The sequence below is a fragment of the Macrobrachium rosenbergii genome, chromosome 4 (assembly GCF_040412425.1).
Source record: "Macrobrachium rosenbergii isolate ZJJX-2024 chromosome 4, ASM4041242v1, whole genome shotgun sequence".
NCBI classification, from domain to species: domain Eukaryota; kingdom Metazoa; phylum Arthropoda; class Malacostraca; order Decapoda; family Palaemonidae; genus Macrobrachium; species Macrobrachium rosenbergii.
The window spans coordinates 56,083,500-56,104,018 of record NC_089744.1 but is presented as its reverse complement, the minus strand read 5'-3'; the positions used below and the strand labels follow the sequence as shown (position 1 = coordinate 56,104,018).

General features: G+C 36.0%; 1 protein-coding gene across 1 annotated transcript in view; it reads left to right on the top strand.

The window, feature by feature from the left end:
• The window catches only part of LOC136834838 (ankyrin repeat domain-containing protein 27-like), a 139,028-nt gene that overhangs the window by 14,079 nt on the left and 104,430 nt on the right, over positions 1–20,519 (top strand). Inside the window, exons 2-4 of the mRNA XM_067097619.1 lie at positions 852–957; positions 12,427–12,460; positions 12,922–13,069. Coding sequence (XP_066953720.1) covers positions 852–957; positions 12,427–12,460; positions 12,922–13,069 — 288 coding nt within the window. The remainder of the gene's footprint in view (positions 1–851; positions 958–12,426; positions 12,461–12,921; positions 13,070–20,519) is intronic.

Genomic DNA, 20,519 nt, shown 5'->3' with positions numbered 1-20,519 from the left:
ATTTGATTTTCTGAAATTTAGGCTCAGAGGCTGAAGGCTACATTTTTCATAGGAAGGTTAATTTCTGAATGAAGAGTATGAATTATACTTGGCTAAAATAGTACTGTATGTAAAATAGTAAACCAAGCATGTTCACATGTTGAAATGTATTTTTCTTATTTGTAATATGTATGTGTGCTGTGTGGATTTCATTTTGCTCCATCAGGTATGGCATTCTTGCCAGTGTAACTGTGCAATACTATGCTATTTCACATTTCTAATACTGTATTTTTTGTTGTGGTGGTGTTTCCTTTTTTTTAAGGTGAAAAAATACTTGCATAAGCCTATATCCAATACTGTCAGAATCTTAAAATACTTCACCAACTGTAGCCCATCGATTTGCATGCACTGAGAGTGTTGGCCAAGAAAATTTCTTTTGAAACACATCTGGGCAATTCATATCATTTATGTTGCTTGGTACTGTAATTTGTTCAAGCACAGTATACCAGTTTGCTGGTATATCAACTTCAGAAAAACTTTAAATATTAAAATCCACAAACATGAAAAAAAATTAAAACTTTTTCAAATAAATGAACTAAAAAACTATGGTAATCGGTATGGTTTAGCAGCCTAAGCCACACTACTTTAATTCATACTGTTGAATACACACACAGCATACCAACCAAAACAAAGCCATCAACTCATTATAGTGTGACCTTATTTCTTTGTATATTATTTTTTCAAAACTTTTCAAGTCAAAATTAGATGCATCTTTGATGCCATGAAATATGGTAATGCAAAATTTTGTAGTGTACAAACATGACATATTCTCATAGCCTAAATTGTAACCTTTGTCATTGCATCACCAACAGGAACATCATGGAGAACGTCTTTCAGAATGGTGTGAACCTCACTGGGTTGTTTGCATCCCACAACAGAGTGTTTTAGAAGGGGTGGAACTTTCAGCACCACTAATAGGTAAGTAACCTTTATAGAGGGATTTACTTACACTAATGATTGCCTCATGCTTGGATTACTTTTAGCTTTAAAATTTGATGAGATATTTTTGTTTCCGTGACAGTACAAACCTGTCTTTTATATGCCTGTCTTTTATATGGATATGTTACAGGGAAGTACTGTAACCAGTGATTGCATGATTTCTTGTAATTGCTGTTTCACCTGTGGGCTCCATGCAATATCTGAAATCCTTAGAGATTTTATGAAATCCCGTTAGTGAAGGCTGAGGGAATTCAAATTTTTACCGATACAATATTTACTCTAGTTTTATACTGGAAAAATATTGTATTCGTCACTTTCGTGTATTAAGACAACCATGTCAAATTGAAACTGAAGTAAAGCTTATTAAAAGTGAACTTTATTATGATACTACATCAATTTGACTAAAATAAAACAATTAAAAATTAAGTACAATCACAGCACGAAAACAGAGTCATCCGTTTCATTTGTTTGCACATATACAACTAACAAGGAAATGTGAAGTGCATTTCAGTTTGGCTTTGAAGAATTTACACTTGTTGTCTGGCACTGCAGTCACACTTATTGAAACCCTGTCTACCTGAAGCTGATTGAACAAAGACACAGTTTGTTCCAAGTTAACATTTTTTCTGTTAACCCTTACTGGATGGGCATGATCATATGAAGAACTATAACAGGTTTTGAGTGAATGCCAGGCTAACTCTTATGAGGATTAATATTGTGTGCCATACAGATTGGATGAAATTAGTGGGAAAAAATGTTCATAGCACTTCAATGGGTCATAAATGACTTTTAGTAACTGTATTAGCTCAATACGGGAGAGAGGTAGATCAGTCAGCCTTGAGATTTCATGGGGGCATATACTGCCTCTCCATAGCTCCAGGACATCTTTTTTTTATTTGCTCGTAAATTTACCCAAGGATTGCTGTTGGTTTTAGTTCTTATGTTTTATAATAGTACTGTAGTTCACATATAATTGTCATTTTCAAAGTAAAGTGCGATGAAATATTAGAAAAAACATGTACAGGCAGTCCCCAGTTAACGGCTGGGCTGGGTTGGTTAATGGCGATCCGGTTTTATGGCGATCCGGTTTTATGGCACTTGTCTAGCGACGAAAATCGGCAATTTTCGGCGCCAAAAATCACCAATTTCTGCTTATCGGCGCCAATAATTGGGTGTTGGCGCTGATGCATACCTAGCAGAGATGCTGATAACTGAAAACTGGTGCATTTCGCGCCGATAAGCCCTGAAAATCGCCGAAAAAGCCCCAAAAATCGCTGATTTTCGATTAGCCGCGATTTTTGGTTATCATCACACCCTCAGAATGTAACCCTGCCGATAACTGGGGACTGCCTGTATACCTCACAAAAAGGTACTGCATCTCCTCATCTCAGTAAATTTTGTAAATATTTTATAATAAATATACTCAGAATTTGTTACTTATTTTAGTTCTTATCTGTTATGATGTTGTGTGAGCTGTAATTATAATTTTACAAAATAAAATAAAATAAATTATTAGAAAAAACATGTACAGTATAACTTTGTAAAATTAGCATATTTTTATGAATGTCTTGTAAAAGAGGCCCCACACAGGGTTGTAAATAGTCACTTTCAACTTCCCGTGGATGGTACAGAAGAATTTGTAGAATTTTTTTTCTTACACCATGTGCATTTTCGTATCTTCTTTCCACTGATGTTTTTTTCTGAAATTGGCCAACCTTAAAGTTTGCCCAGTCTGGGGTGTGCTCAATATATACAGTACAGTATTTAGCCCATCCCTTAAGGGTTAAAAGATGATGACTACACAATCTATGTGATTTCTTGAGGTCTGTCTGCATAAAGTCCCAGCCTTCACAGCAGTCCTGTATAAATTCTAGCCAAGATCTCATGCAGAGATAAGACCAAGGATATTGTGGGGGGGGCTCCCCATACTGCAATTGACAGTTTGAATGGACATCTGTACATTGTATTCCAGTTGGCCCTAATTCTGATTAAGATGACCGTTTTACCATTATGTATGACTTCTACACTTGTCCAGCATATGCTATTCTACGACAACACTTTGCTTGTACAATGTGGGCAGACACACTTTCTTCAACCAAGCCTGGTAAGTCTGTGACAAAATTGCTATTAGACGTCCCAAAATCAGTTACAATTTCACCCTCGATAGCTGCATCATGTGAAGAACACATTCTATGGGGACATTCTTGATATTAAATGTAACGTTGGTCACAGCAAAAGATTCATTAACATCACGAGATGATTAGATATGGCAACTGTCTCAGTCCATGGGAAATTGTTGTCCATGGCAGCCATTAGACAATTCACTCTTTATTCTGGCAATGATGATAAAGTTAGGCCAACTAGAGTTTCTCAGCCAGATAGTGCAGAGTGAGAATACTATTTCCAAATGATGAGCTGAGATCTGAAATTGCACAAATTTGATGTCTGCAGTTCAGTCATGATCAAGTATTGTTGTTTGTAACTACACTGCTAGCATGTCTTTAGGGGCCCCATTAGCTGGTTTCAATGAGCCTTGACTGAGGATGATGTAGTTTACCTTGAACAGTGATGAAATCTGGCCAAACACATTAGAGGTCGGTGATCACATATAATATAAATGCCAAGCCATTGCTGCTTTTAAGTATGGCTGTGGCATCAAAGTGGATGAAAATGTCCAAGAGTTACATTACTCATGTACTTGTCAGAGGCTGGAGCACACAAAATTTGGTAAAGTTGCCCTAATATGCCAAGATCCATTTAAAGTTTTGAAGTGTCATTACCTGCATATCAAATAAGTCTTGTTGACCTCTCAAAGTTTGGTGCTTGCTGAATATGGGCCTAAAAGCCATGCCTTTAGTCATAGGCCCCTTTCTCAATTTTTGGCATTCTATGCACAGATATGAAAAGCTCAAGAGCATTGGTTGTAACATTTGCTGGAATTCTTTCTGCATATGGTTTCTCCCACCATGCTCAATTAAATTGAATGCGTGTTTAATGATATCCAATGTATCTTCAATTGTCCTAAGGTACAGTGGAGATTTTGTATGGCTGCTGCACTTTTTGGTCAATTTCCAAACATTGCCACACATTGGAGGACATCATATCTGAACCATAAGTAGTAGTCATTCTTTCTCTTCTTGTGGACACCAGCAGCTACTGATTTAATTTTTTTTCCATGATGGTATACAACTATGCCTTGGGAATAGTATATTTCTGATTAACTTTGTACCATTTAAACAGTTCCTGAGTGAATTTTTATTCTAAACTGGTGAAAGATATGCTTGAAGGAAGTAGGCTAATACTGGACGACCTCAGTCTCATTCCTCCAACCACCCAAATATGCAACTTACACTCTGGTTCATTAACTGTCAATGGTTGGTATCAGTAAATTAGTGGGAAAAAGCACTTACAATCTAGGGATTTCATAAAATCTCTTGTAATTCCATGGATTATGTAAAGTCCCTGAGTGAAACAGTGTTTACATAAACTAGCAGAATTTTTCACTGGTTAAACTACTTCCCTTTAACAGACACATCTTTGGAGAAAGCTGGCTGAGTCATTGAAACTTTGTAACAAGGTGTTAATAACAGGAGGTGAGTGGGGGTGTGTGGGAAACTACTCAGTCACTCTTTTTGTAATATGGATATACCTTTGGTGAAAGCTAGTTCAGTCACTGATGCTTGGTAGCATTGTGTTAACTAATGGCAGGTGGTTTTGAGGGGGTGCAGGGGAACCACCCACTCACTTTGTAACCAGTGTCTACTTTTTCTCTGACCACCTTGGTGACCAGATGTCATGCAGTTCTCTCATTGTAGTTGTAACAGAGGCATTTCAGTTTGTTCCCATGGGAACAATAAACCATTGCATTTGTAGGAGTATTCCTCAGCCTGAACTGGAATAGACATTTCCTCTCTGTTGTATTCAGTACCACAGCTATGAATTGGGGACACTGTGTTTTGTGTGTTCTTTAGTGATAGAGAATGAATATGAAAATGTTTAGTCTGCATTGCTTCAGATTCTGATTAGATGAAAGTTTCCTTTGAAACTCTGTATCACATAATAAAAACTAATCTAAAATTTATGTTGTGTATTAAAGTTTGTTAGACATACAATACCCAACGCAGCTTCTGTGTATTGCAATAGTTTTATTGTTATAAAGTATTTCAGTGGGACCATAAATTCACATTTCAGTTTTGATAATTGTTCTTAATGAAAGGTGAAAATTAGACTAAAGTAAAGTTGAAAGTATTAACTGGTATGTCAAAAGAAACTAAACGGAACACAAAAAGTTAAAGGCAAAAGTGATTGTGTTTAGATCAAATTGAAACTGCAAAGAACCTCCATCTATAGATTGGTGCACAAAGCACAGTATGGTCAGCACCCCTCTGTAAGGTCATAGTATCACAGTACAGTGCAAGGAATGGCAAAACGGCTATTTTATGTAAGACATACTGTTAGGGGAAATTGTAAAATTGAACCTCTGTATACTTGACTGATGTATTGTATACTTGACTGAAGTAATTTTTAGTAATTAAGGCTTTTCTTGTGTTATATCCACTATAAAAATAACTCCTGAAAGACAGCGGTAAGAATAATGTATAAAGTATCTGCAACTGAATGTTTTTTCAATATTAATTTTATTATGTAATCTCTTTTAACTTTCCAGTTAACTGAAAAATTAATTCTTAAATATGTACTAGATAGCAAAGATACTTTGCCACTTATAACATAAAGTTCTGGTTTCAGGTGGTAACAAGGAGTACTGGAAAAAGTAGGCGTGCTTAAAGTTTTCCGGCCTTTATTTGTACAATAGTCTCCTGATTCTTTATCACACTGAATTTACTTTAAGGGTTCTAATTTAACCCATTATCACCCATGGTCCTTATTTCAGGACCAAAGGAATTACCAATAATCTCTCGTAGTCAGTGAAACTTTATGAGTTACATTCCATTAGTAATGAAGATTGAAGTGTCTTTTAGGCATCTGAACTTTATTTTGGTGGATATTGGCAACATTGCTGTCACTGTTTTTAATATCACTTGAAAAATTTGAGTAGAAGGACAGATCTCATTTTTCCTAATTTCCATTAAAAAATGTTTTGGGTAAGTTGAAGTCCTATCTATTCCATACTAACACAGAGTGTAAATGAATATTCTGACTTTCCTATAAAGTTTGTTAAATATTCTAAAATGGCTTGGTTTAGGTACAGTATGTTCTGAAATTTGATCCTAAAAAAAAGTACCATGGACAAGTGGAGGTAATTTTTTCCGTTTTCTGTGGTTACTTCATTGACACTGTAATGTTGAAGAAACTGAGCCAGAATGCAAAAGAAAGAAAAACTCTAATTTGTCTTGGAAAAGAAATGCTCCTTATTTCTCAACATACTTATCTCCCACTATAGTCTCCTCGCACTAACCTGGCGGAGAAGCCCCGCCTACCATTATAACTGCATAGATTGCAGGATTCGTCAGTATTGTATCTATTTCGAATTTAATCATTAACCCTTAAACGCCGAGCCTCTATTTACAAAAACGTCTCCCGTATGCCGGCGCGTTAGGAGTTAGCGCTGCGAAAAAAGTTTTTTCAAAAAATCACAGCACGCTTAGTTTTTAAGATTAAGAGTTCATTTTTGGCTCCTTTTTGTCATTGCCTGAAGTTTAGTATGCAACCATCAGAAATGAAAAAATGTCATTATCATATATAAATATTGAAATATATGACAGCGCAAAAAAATTTCATATATAATTTTATACAAATCGCTGCTGAGCAAAACGGTTAAAGCTAACGGATTATTTTTTTTCTTTGTATTGTACACTAAATTGTGATGATTTTGGTATATAACAAATTGTAAAACGATCAAAGCAACACAGAGAAAATATTATCACAATATGATGCATGAATCCAGAACGCCATGGACGTAAAAAATGTTTTTTAAAAAATTCACCATAAATCGAAATATTGTGCTAGAGACTTCCCGTTTATTGAAAAATGAAGCTAATTGATTGAATATTACTAGACTGTAAGTGTTTTAGCTTACAATTGCAGTTTTCACCATTTTGGTCGAAGTTAAAAGTTGACCAAGGTCGAATTTTTTCTATTTATTGTAATTTATATGAAAATATTTCAAAACTGATAAAAGCTACAACCATGAGTTATTTTCTGTTGTATTCTACATGAAATTGCGCACATTTTCGTATATAAAAGTTTATGTAACGACTAATATAAAACGGTGCAAACATTACGACAACGTGATTTAAAGAATTTCTGAGATGTTCGGCCGAGTTACCGCAAGAGACGTAAGGAAAATGTTTTTTCAGAAATTCACCATAAATCAAAATATTGTGCTAGAGACTTCCAATTTATTGCAAAATAAAGGTAAATGATTGAATATTACTAGAATGTAAGAGTTTTAGCTTACAATTGCGTTTTTTTCGACCATTTCGGTCGAAAGTTAAAGTTGACCAAGGTTGAAATTTTGGCAGTTATCATGATTTATGTGAAAATATTTCAAAAGTGATAAAAGCTACAACCATGAATTATTTTCTGTTGTATTCTACATGAAATTGCGCACATTTTCATATACAAAAGTTTATGTAACGACTAATGTAAAACGATGCAAACATTACGACAACGTGACAAAAGAATTTCTGAGATGTTCGGCCGAGTTACCGTGCGCAGATGTAAGGAAAAAGTTTTTTTTTCAGAAATTCACCATAAATCGAAATATTGTGCTAGAGACTTCCAGTTTGTTGCAAAATGAAGGTACATGATTGAATATTACTAGAATGTAAGAGTTTTAGCTTATAATTGCGTTTTTACCATTTTGGTCGAGTTAAAGTTGACTGAAGGTTGAAATTTTGGCAGTTATCGTGATTTATATGAAAATATTTCAAAACTGTTGAAAGCTACAACCATGAGTTATTTTTTGTTGTATTCTACATAAAATTGCGCACATTTCCATATATAAAACTTTATGTAACGACTAATATAAAATGGTGCAAACATTACGACAACGTGACGAAAGAATTTCTGGCGCGGACGTAAGGAAAAAGTTTTTTTCAAAAATTCATCATAAATCGAAATATTGTGCTAGAGACTTCCAATTTGTTGCAAAGTGAAGGGGAATGATTGAATATTACTAGAGTGTAAGAGGTTTAGCTTACAATTGCGTTTTTTTACCATTTCGGTCGAGTCAAAGTTGACCGAAGGTTGAAATTTTGGCAGTTATCGAGATTTATATGAAAATATTTCCAAACTGATAAAAGCTACAACCATGGGTTGTATTTTGTTGTATTTTACATGAAATTGTGCACATTTTCATATATAAAACTTTACGTAACGGCTAATATAAAACAGTGCAAAAATTACGACAAAATGATGAAAGAATTTCTGATATTTTCGGCCGAGTTACCGTGCGGACGTAAGGAAAAAGTTTTTTTCAAAAATTCACCATAAATCGAAATATTGTGCTAGAGACTTCAGTTTGTTGCAAAATGAAGGTAAATGATTGCATATTACTAGAATGTAAGAGTTTTAGCTTACAATTGCGTTTTTTGACCATTTCGGTCGAGTCAAAGTTGACCGAAGGTTGAAATTTTTTGTAGTCGACGTACGGTACATCCACTTGGCACCCAACAGACAATTTTAGTCGACATATGATACGTCCAGTAGGTGTTTTAAGGGTTAACAAGCATACAAAATATAGCATATCATTACAAAGTCTTGATGTAATATATAAATTTCTATTCTTTCTGCATAGTTGCTGTCACTGAAATACTTGTCATTGTATAAACACAAAAAAAAAAAAAAAACGAGTGCAACTGTATGCAAAGAAAGGAGAGGTATGCTGGTTAATGGAACAGCCATTGTTTTGGCGACAACACAATTATGTTTACTGATTAACTAATCTTTAATTTTTATTTGAATTTATGTTTGGGTTTAATCATAAGAGCAATACTCTTTGGTTTAAGGTGATCTGAAATTAATTTGCTATAGGACTACGTAAATTTTATGCTATTTTCGAGCTGAAAGAAGGGGAAATATAAAAGCTATATAGTTTTTAATGTATTTATTGAGTAATAATAATACTGAATCGGGAAATACATGTCGAAAAATTATATGTATGTATCTTTCCTATATGCCAAGAAACATGTATTAAAATGACATAACGTTAAAGTTATAATTTAAAAGTGAATGTTAGCAAACGAAGGCAATTAACCAGATACAGGCCTATACCCTACCGCTTCATTTACAATGCGACTGCATAAATTCAAAAGACAAACCTCATAATATAATTGCTTAAATGCATAGTCGCATAAAACAAAGGGTAAATAAAGAAGAGATAATTTTGTGGTTTATATAATTATTGGAACTAGACCCATAAGAGGCTACCAATCGGCTCCGCCAGATTCAACCACTTAACCAAGGAATTTTAGTAAATAGCCTAACCGATCTGTGAACCGCAACTATCCCCAAGTATTTTAAATTCTAGCAATGATTTCTGAGTTTGACTACATATGGAATAATCACTCTAGTTCAGCTCTGTGATAAAATCTTATACTGGTACTCAGTATTGCTGTTGGATAAAAAAAATAAGATAAAAATAAAATACAAAAAATAAATAAAACAAAATGGATGGAAGAAAATGCCTCGTTTTAGACCAGTTTTTTTTTTCACTTTATTTGTTAGGAGATATCTGACACTTTTCTGAAAATTTACCCAACTTTGTTGAATTGGGTCAAACCTTCCATTCCTAACCAACCATCTACGGACACGTGTGGCCTTTAACAACTGGATTGGGACTGGAGAACTGGGGAAAATGATTAATAGACCTATATATGGGTAATGCTTACCTGATCTTCCTCCTCCGATCGCTCATTACGAATGTCATTAGATGTTCACCCACTGATAAGAATATAATTATAAATATAAGAATATAATTGTAAAAAGACACCTTTACTTTGTGTTAGATTACGCAAGAAATTAAGTAGGTAGATATATGAAGATGTGTAAGTATTTATCTTCAAATGGGATGAAAAATATCAGAAATTTGCTGACGTCAGTGAAATCAACTGATGAGGTGACAAGTGTAAGATTCCATATCCCGCCAAAACAATGGTTGTTCCATTAACCAGCACGCCTCCCCTTTCTTTGCATACAGTTGCACTCGTTTTTTTTTCTCCGTTTTTTTATACAATGACAAGTGTTTCAGTGACAGCAACTATGCAGAAATAATAGAAATTTATATATTACATCAAGATTTTGTAATGATATGCTATATTTTGTATGCTTGTTATTGATTAAATTCGAAATACTGACGAATCTTGCAATCCATGCAGTTACAGTGGTGGGCGGGGCTTCTCCACCAGGTTAGCGCGAGGAGGCTATAGTAATGGAATAAGTGAAAAAATGAAATCACTGAAAGTTGAACTACGTGGCACAAACCCAACTGAAATTTTTAATTTTTGAACGTTCCCTTTGCAATGATATACCAAAGGTAATTTGCAGAGAATCTAATACGTACTCTACACAGAAAAATGTACATGATTTTATTCTGTTAACAAACTGTTTGAAAAATTTCCTAGGAATCTTATTGTTTTTAGGTTGCCACAGATTGCCAAATGAATGGTATTATTGATGTTTAAATGAAGACAAACTCAGAGTATTTGGAAAATGATGCCAAGAAACCAATTTCTAAGTGGCAAACAGCAAACAGTATCTTCATTTTGTTCATAATGAAAATTCAGGAAACTACGTAAGAGATAAAGGATTTAAATATATTTATATCAAGGAAACATCCAAATCCTGTTCCTGTTGCCAAAAAATAATGACACTTAGGTTCAAAAGTGATTATGTCTATGAGTAGTCGCCTTGAAAACCCATATGACCATAAAATTCATTAATAATTTTTCTCAAGTTATGGCCTGTTTATAGAAATAAAACAATTCGGAATCAGAATGACATGGAACAGTATGTTCAAACAGAACATCCAAATGTCCACTAAAGGATGATAAAGAGTAAGAAAAGATCTTGGATTCGGATTACAGATTTGAAGAAAAAGAACTTTTTTTGTGAAATGACATGACGAGCATATTTACGATTGCTGGCAACCATCAATCTGCCAACCTTATTGGCAGTGCAAACAGATGGTCAACCAGCTGTAGAAAAGAATTACTTGTTCCTCGACTATTTTTCATTTCTCACTATAATAAATATATGGGAGGACTGGACTGGATCATTTAGATTGGCTTATTCAGAACTATCACATTCATGTTATTTATAAGAAGTGGTATTTTAGCTTATTCACACTTTTCATTGATATTGTAATGGTTAATTCCTAGACTATACAGTTTTGCAAATGGAAATCAGGATACCATGAAATTGTTAGATTTTAGATCAGTTACAAGAGCTCTTTTGCATCTCTCTTCAGACTTGGATCTTAAAATTTCAGGACTGCCAAAAGTATCTTCAAAAGTAATCCAAAAAATTAGATTTTCATCAGCAGAACATGCTCTTGATCGAACAGAGGAGGAAGCAACAGAAATGCGCTTATTGCAAGAAAAAAGTTGGAAAACAGTGCCTAAAATGTAATTTTGGCCTTCACATTGGTGGACGTTTTAACAAATGAAATTCAGAGTAATCTGTTGTTCATTTTGGATTAGTATATGGGAAAGAAACACCTTTCGTTATTTATTCTAGGTTTAAAATCCTTTTACAACCAATTACTGTACTATATTTTGAGAACCTTATTTCCTGAACATATGTACTGTACCTCAAGTGCCCATGGTCCTAAAAAAAGGACCAAAAAATAAATTTATTTTTTTCTTAAACTATTATGTTAACATTTTTCTTACATATTTATTATAAATTAGTGATGTATAAAGAAGTATTTTTTGGTGAAAATTTTAGGAAAAAAATTTGGGCATTAACAGGTTAAGGTAGAGAACTTTTAGAATGTGATTTTAGGAGACATTTGTGTACTGTATTACAAAAAAATGAGACCATTTCCCTCCTTTTTTAGTCTTTTACCATATTGATCACACTTATATTTATTATGTACATATTTAAACATTTCAAAATGTTCATAAGTATTGTCTAGAATATAAGATAAAAGAGGAAATTACAAAGCCTTAAGATAAAATTTAAATTGTGATTACCAGGTTCCCTTTCCTTTCCTTGTTTTACATAAATACAAGTACATGTACAGTACGTAATATAAAGGAATTAATGCCAATAAATGTTTTGGAAGAAGATTATCACCTGGCTTAGAAGTATGTAAGCATTACCAAACCAGGCATTTAATGGTTGAGCACATAATAAAACAATATAAATATCTTGTTTATCCAATAGTGTTGAACTTTTACATAACTGAAAAGTTTTTGAAATGATACATTGCATTTGTGATTGTTGGAAAATTAATACAGAATTTTTTTTATGCTCTATTTGCAGAGGCCCATGCCTTGAAGCAGCATGGATCAGAAGGGTAAGTGCTTTAAGTATGTCTAATTTGAGCTCATATTGTTAAACTTTGTTAAGCGCTATTGATACAGAATGTATTTTGCAGTCAGATTGGAGACCTAATACTTGCACCTGGCTTCATGAATTTTGGTATGCGTTGTAGCAGGCTATGGAGACATCTTGCAGCTCTCCACAGCTGCTCCATTTGTTCTTGGCAATAATTGCTTCATTCCCAAAGTGCAGAACAGTATGGGAAGTTTAGTTGTAAGGGGTGCTTTTTCTGGTGATGGAAGAAATATTTTGCAAATTCCCAATTAATTTGAAACACTTGGTTAAACTTCCTTTCGAAGCAAGAAGTATTAAAATATATTTATGGTGTCTAAACCTTACATGAAATTATACATGTTTACATGTGTGTGCATTTCAGTGTACTCTTCACATGGATAAGACTGTACAGTGACTTTAATTTCCATTTCCTGTTGATAGGCGATATGTAAGTGCACTGTGTGGGGACAGTATTGTGTACGAGATGTCAGGTGAAGAGCCAAGAGTTATTATTTACAATGAAGAAGAAGGATCTGAAGTTGTCGTCTTTAAAGCCACTGTGTTGAATGAGTACCTGGTTACATTTAAGGTTAGTAAGAGGTGAATTTCATAGCCAAGTAAAGAATGATTTGTATACCTGACAGTATGTATATACAGTACTGTATATTCTTTTATACTTTTTCTGTTAATAATGTTTCATCCTGAACATTTAATAATGGTGATTTAAAACTTAAGAATAAAATAAATGATGTGGCATACTTATAAAATACAGTATAATGGAGTGATGTATCAGGATGCGAGCCTTATTTTTAGATAAATCCATATTGGCCATTAGAAATATTTGTTTTTATGTATGTAGTATGTGGCCTATAGTACTTTTGCTTTGATATTGACAAATATATTCTGTATCCTTTTTGCCCTGTGGCCAAGGGTTAATACTTGACACCAGAAAGGAAATTCCTGAAAGAACTTCTTTCAAACATGGCTTTATAAAACAGGAGTAGGCTTTCTGGATAGTACCGAATTCCTTAACTGATAAGGCAATGGAACTTTCACAGTCTTTCTGTCATGCCCGTGACTGTAATCTTAACTAGGTTTCCTGTGAATTTTTTTCCCTTTTATTGATTATCATTTAAAAGTTATTGTAAAAAAATGATAGAGTTCTGGTTATGCGCTTTTCTGTTTATAAGAAGAAACTTCATTAGTTTGAGGTCCTTTGTTAGTTTGATTTCTGAATGAACCATCCTGGAGATCTCAAGACTTCTTTCCAATGGATGGTCTGCTGCCTCTATGAAGCCTGGTGATTAGCCATGCAATTTTGATCATTGACTGAAACCTTTGTGTGTGTCAGACTTCCGGTAGCATTGCCCAGCCTTTTTCATGCTAGTATTCCTTGAGGCCCTGAGTATTGCATAAGAACTTATTATGTATTTCAGGACGTTTGAGTCATTGTTTTTTGCCAGTATCTTTCAAGTTAATTTGCAACAGTGTTTTCTACACCCTCCCCTAATTTTTGGTAATAAATTCAATTTCCAAGTTCAGCTTTTTCAGGCACTTTACTCTTGAATTTGATGGGGTAGCCAGCAAACTGATTAACGCTTTCGGACATACGAGCTTGGTAACTACTAAACTTGTCCTGCGTATCTACTTGTAGTATATTCCTCACTGCCCCCAATTCAACTTTCCACTTACACTCCACCATTCTTCTCCCTACTCTTCCTTGATGTCATTACACCCCGTGGCATATGTTACTTTCTTCATGAATGTGATTTTTTAAAAATTTTGTTTACATAATTGTGTGATGAAAAGTCATTTCAATCTAAATTCACTGTTCTACATATATAATAAAAAATATGGGTTAAAATCTCAGAACAATTTATAACCATTTGAGACAATGTACACAATATTATCTTAGGTGTATGTCAGTCAATCACTTTTATCTTCCCCTTACAGTATTCCCTTATACATATGACCATGAAATATAACCATAAGCATTATCTTACCTATTCAGATTTATTCTTAATTTTTGGGCAGCTTTTTCCTGGCTGTAAACTTCAAGACGACGTACAGCAAATGCATTTCTGCATCTACGGAAACATTTCAACACGTAAGCCACAATATGAACAGTGACAAGACAACCTTCTCTGTAGGTACTGGATACACAAGAGATAAACCCTTTGTTTAACCCAACATTTCATTCCTCAACTACAAAGATGACAGAAACCCCCTAAATCCTATGTAACCATGTAGATCGTTAGCTCATTTCATCCTACATTGCTCAGTTGAAAAATTCCAATGCTAATATGTGCCTGCAACATTCCATTCCATTCCAGAGAGAGAGAGAGAGAGAGAGAGAGAGAGAGAGAGAGAGAGAGAGAGAGAGAGAGAGAGAGAGAGAGAGACTGCAACATTCCATTCCATTCCAGAGAGAGAGAGAGTTCATGAATAGAGAGAGAGAGAGAGAGAGAGAGAGAGAGAGAGATATCATGAATCTTGACTGGCTAGGTTTGGCTGTCCTAAAATTCAAGAGTAAAGTGCCTTTAAAATTTGTGTTTGGACGTGGAATTTTTTATCAAAATTTAGGGGAGGGTGTGCGAAACTGTTTCAAAGTACCATACCAATCAATTGATTGGTTTGAAAGATGTTGGCAAAAGATGATGACTGAAACTTCCTGAAATACATAGTAGTTATGAATTGATCAGTTATTGGTTAAAAATAAGGCTAAAAAACAGTATGTGGTTGCCTTTTGGGTGTGTCGAAGTAAAAATGGTCCTTATTAACATAAAGGTAGTCTTCAAGTGATTGGCTATTAAATTAGGGTTAAATGTACATCTCGTTCTAGTACCATATAAAGAGGGGATCGTGTAGTCGCTGCAAAGAATCTTTAGTAATGTCTAAGTGGTACTCCGTACAATGAAACCAAACCATCTTTACATTGAATACTGGTGTCAAAACAAGATAGGTTTTTCTGTAACTGCCCTTTTAGAAATACTCAGCCAAAAGCTTTCCATTTCATTGCTGAAACATGTTGTTTTGACTTCTGTTCCACTGTAAGGTTTACACTGTGTTTACTATGAGTGCTACTGTGTATTTTATGTAATATTTAAATTCATGTTATATTAGAATCACATGTTCATGTTATATTAGAATCATGTTTTTTACCAAAAAATCAAGAGTTTATTCTCTACTCCATGGAAAATTCAAGCCCAGAAAGGCAACTAACTAAAACATTGGAAGTACAGTGAGAATAATAAGCAATTCAACTGGTTAATTTTCAGATAAAGTACTACAAAGTAAATATTCAGAGGAAAAATCTTTTCTGAAAGTGTATATGAAGTTCTTAATAACATGCAATCAGAGGATTCTACCTACCTGAAAAATTAGAGAAGATGGTCAGTGAAGAAAAGAAGAAAACCTCATAAAAGGTCTTCAAGTAGTGCTTCACACACACACAAATGTATCAGTAAGACAAAAAGTATGTAGATTACCCCCAAAAATAGACAATGAAATTATTTCATCTCCAGTCAGAGGAACAACAATATATGGGCGAAGAGAACTACCCGGAATACTAAGGAGTGATAATAAAATAAAACTCCAGTTCAGCTAGAGTGATAAAACTTTAGGCCTATGTCCAAGGATGAGGAAGAAGTGCATCATTCAGAAAAGAAAATTATGTACTGTAGATATGATTGAAATTGTTACAAAAGGAAATAAAGTACATTTTCCAACTGAAGCAAATAAAGATATTCAGGTAGGACCTAGTGAGGTGAAATGATTAAAATCTGCTGTAGTCTTCAATGTGGATGTCATAAATGTTCATTAAAGAATTAAATGCACTTCTGAACATGTATGAGCAATCTATGTATAATGTGATTAATAACATTACTAATAATGAAACATCACAAGCAAAAGGTAAACAGGGACCCACAAAGCAAAATTGCTTTTGTGAAGTATACTAAAGAAATTGTCTTGATCGAAACCCAAAAATAATAAATGTTTGAAAAACTTTGCAGTAATGAAAAGCAAATCACCCTGTACGACAGTACTACAGGAAAAAATACCAATTAAGATTGAAGTAGATTTATTAAAAAATTAAAAAAGCTATTTCTTTATCTTTAAATCTTTAGCTGAAAACACTTATGGATAAAGTCAACAGACTATAAGCTCAAGAGGGTTCCAAAGGGAAATCAGCCTGCAGAGAGAAACAAGTTATAGGAAAAGGTGATAAATAATTAGATATAAGGGAATAGAAAAAACAATGATACACCTGAATTAGGAGGCATCAGCAAAAAGCAAGAAGGAATTTGCTCCTTGCTTAAATTTTAATATTTGGAGATCAGAATATTCCACAACTGTACCAGGTAGACTATTCCATATTTTAGTTGTAGCCGATATAAAACTCCTAGCAAACTGAGTAGTATTGAACATGATACAGTACTAGAAAACTACACTGTGTACAGCAGCAACCTGTCTAGTGTTGCAAGCAAAAACAGCTAGGTCAGGTACAGAAGAGTGCAGAGGATGTTTGTTGTTACAGTATATTTTATACAACAATCATAATGAACTCACTTTATGTCTGTACCCCAAGTCAACATTAAATGCTGGGAAAATAAACTTGACTTATGATATCACTGTGTCGAAGAGTTTGATATGAGATTTTGAGATGAGAGTCAGCAACCCAAGACCACAATGGAAAAGAGTACTATACCCCAAACAAGAAGAAAAGAGCTAAAATACTTAGATGTAATAGCTTCATCATGAAAAGTTTTCAAACATTTCTGCAAGAAGTTGACTTTTTGATTAGCAGAGGAAACAGTGTTATGTATACTGTATGCTTCTTAAAAATCAATTTTTTATCAAAAGCTACACCTAAAATCTTTAGTGTCCATGACATTTAAAACAGTACCATTTAAATGTAAATCAGGATGTCAAGGCAAAAGTGTTCTGGATCAATTAACTATTATACTTTGGGTTTTAAGGTGCAGATAAGGACCATCGTAAATAATAAATAGCAAAGGTCCAAGAACACTACCTGGAGGAACACCAGGAATAACATTACTAAAGCTATTATACTGGCCATCAACATGGACCCTTTTGGTTAATCCTATTAAAAGTTCATTTAAAATAATAAAAAAAACTACCAAATCCAAATAATCTTAGCCTGTAAATAAGTGCCTCACAATTCATACTGTCAAAGGCTGCATTTAAATCTGAACTGACCATACGTGCCTCTGCATTCTCATTGAGAGCATTGCAAGATGGTAGATATTGGTAAGAGTACATCATAAGTACCGGGCCTTTATGAAACCCAGACTGTAATGCTGGTAGCTGGTTATTATCTTCAACAAACTTACAAAGACACTTAGAGAGAAGCTTCACAGAAACCTTAGATAGAAGAGGGTTAACTGAAATTGGCCTGTACAGTATTCTGAGGGCAATGAGGATAGACTTAGACCCTTAGGTAATGCAGCAATGTTTCGTTTTCTCCAAACTTGCAAGTCTATATAACTTTCTGAAAATAGTAGCAATCTTGGGAGCAATGAAATCAGCAGTCTTTTAAAAAAAGATGGAAAAGTTCCCATAGGGTGTATGCTGCCTTAACCATCAAGCCCCAGGAGCTACTGGTCCCGCCAATTCTCCTAGGCAAAATTCACTATCATACTCTCCTAAACCTGGGAGGAATCATACTGCAAGCCCAAAGGAGGTTGGTGCGGTCTGCACACGGGTAGTCGCCCCCTCAGTGGGACCTGTTGTTACGTCCCAGGTTGTGACAAACAGCCATTGGAAAGGCGTCTCTATGGAAGTGTGTCGTCTTTCCTTTAGCTCAGAGGAGTACAGTCCCAGGCGACAGTGGCGTTTTGCAGGTGAATCTAGGCCATTGAAGAGGTGTTCAGCGGATGAGATATGTTCTCCTCTGGTACCCTGCAAAATGTTCAGAGAACCTACTTGCAGCCCCTGTCCTTCCTGCCATTACTGGGACAGCCCAGAGCGCTTTTCACCAGAGTGGCCTGCAGTAGAGCGTCGACGCTTTTCGTCTTCCTCTCACAAGCGTCCATCTTCGTCCAAGCATCAGTCGTCTTTTGAGCCCCCCTCCACCTCTTTCGAGCACTCAGCAGCACCTGAGCTCCCATTAGCTTCTGAGCCCCATTATCACCTGAGCTTCCTATGGCGCCTATGCACCCAATAGCGCCTGAATGTTCATTCTCAGCTTTCGAGTGCCCAGCGCCAATTCCAGTCCTTTCACTGCCAGCTGCCAAGCGCCCAGTGCCAACCTACATGCACCTGTCTACTCTTCTTCAGATTCCTACTTCAGGCACTCCTGCGCCCATAGATTTTGATCCGTTGTTAGTACCCATTCAACGCCAACTTGACAGCATTTTGGACTTACTCAAGAGGGCGCTCTCTGCAGCTAAACCTCCAACAGACTTGTCTTTGTTCCCGGTATCATTGGAAGCAGAGGAAGAACTAGATCAAGACTCTACTTTATCAGCATATGCGGTATGCGGTCTTGCTGGGCTATTTGCTCAATAGCTTTCCTGATTTCTTCTCTCCAGCAGCCCCGGCTTTGCCCACCTCTGCCTTTTTAATGAGCAACCAGCCTGTTGATTCGTCCAGGCTATCTAAGATGGTACTTTCTTCCTCAGCAAGAAAGGCTTTGAATGAAATTGAGGGTTGGTTCTCAGAGAAGAGAGAGCAAGGGAAGGCCTCCTTCAGCTTTTCTCCTTCTAGACTGTCACGCAGGAGTTACTTATCCTATGCCACAGGGGAAGCTCCATCTTTGGGAGCCTCTGCCTCTTCCCTAGGGGACTTCTCTGGGCTCATTGATTCTTCCCAGGGGTCAGCTTTTACTTCAGCCAAGGTGATGTTCTCTGCAACGGAGCTTGATAATTTCCTTGAGCATTTTCAGAGTCTTTGAGGTTTTGAGTTTTTTGGACTGGTCAGTAGGAGCCCTTGTACGGAAGATTCAAGAATGTTCTGCTTTACCTGAGGGTTGTTCCATGGATTGGCTCGGTTTCCTCTCTTGTACGGACAAGGGCATTAGAGACGGCTCCCAGGAGTTAGCCTCCCTCTTTGCTATGGGAGTGCTTAAGAAGAGAGCTTTGGTTTTCTTAAACTATGAAGAGGGTTACTTCTTCACAGAAGTCAGTGCTCCTCTTCTCTCCCCATGATTGCCATCATCTGTTCCTGCAGTCCACAGTTAATGAGATCGTTTCGGACCTTCAAAAGAAATCTACACAGGGCCTCTTGGCCCAGTCCATTAGATTTCCTAGGGAGACGGCCACTTTTGGCACCAAGTCAGTATCTCCGCTCCAGCCGCATCCCTTTTGTAGCAGCAGACGGAGGGCCCCATCTAGGCCTCAGGCTAACATCTGCATCTCATCTTGTGCCTTTAAGAAGTTTTCCAAGTCTTCATTGCAGAAGCGAAGACTCTGTCCTCTGTACTCCAGTAGGAGCCAAGCTCCTTCATTTTTGGGAGAGATGGATGGCAAAGGGAGCAGAGCAGTGGATTGTAAAAGTCCTGAGGGAGGGCTACTCCATCCAGTTCAGGGAGAAACCACCCTTAGTCAATACGCCCATCATGTTGACTGCCTACTCAGTAGGCTCGGAGAGGTATTTGGCCCTGTTGGAAGAAGTTTCATCCCTCCTCAGGAAAAGAGCAGTAGAGGTGGTCAAAGACATCAGTTCAAAAGGGTTCAACAACTGTCTCTTTGTAGTTCCCAAGTCATCAGGAGGTTGGAGGCCTGTCCAAGTTGTCAGTGCCCTGAATTTATTCATCCAGAAGACAAAATTCAGAATGGAAACAAACCATTCGGTCCTATCAGCCATTCACCAGGGAGATTGGATGATTTCCTTTGATATGCAGGACACTTATTTCCACATCTCCCTCTATCTGGACTCCAGGAAGTACCTCAGGTTTGTGTTCTGGGGGAGAGTCTATCAGTTTTGAGCTCTTTGCTTTGGCCTCTCTACGGCTCCCCTTGCAGAGTGGCTCCATCTTCTGGGAATCAATATTGCCCTGTATTTAGATGATTGGCTCC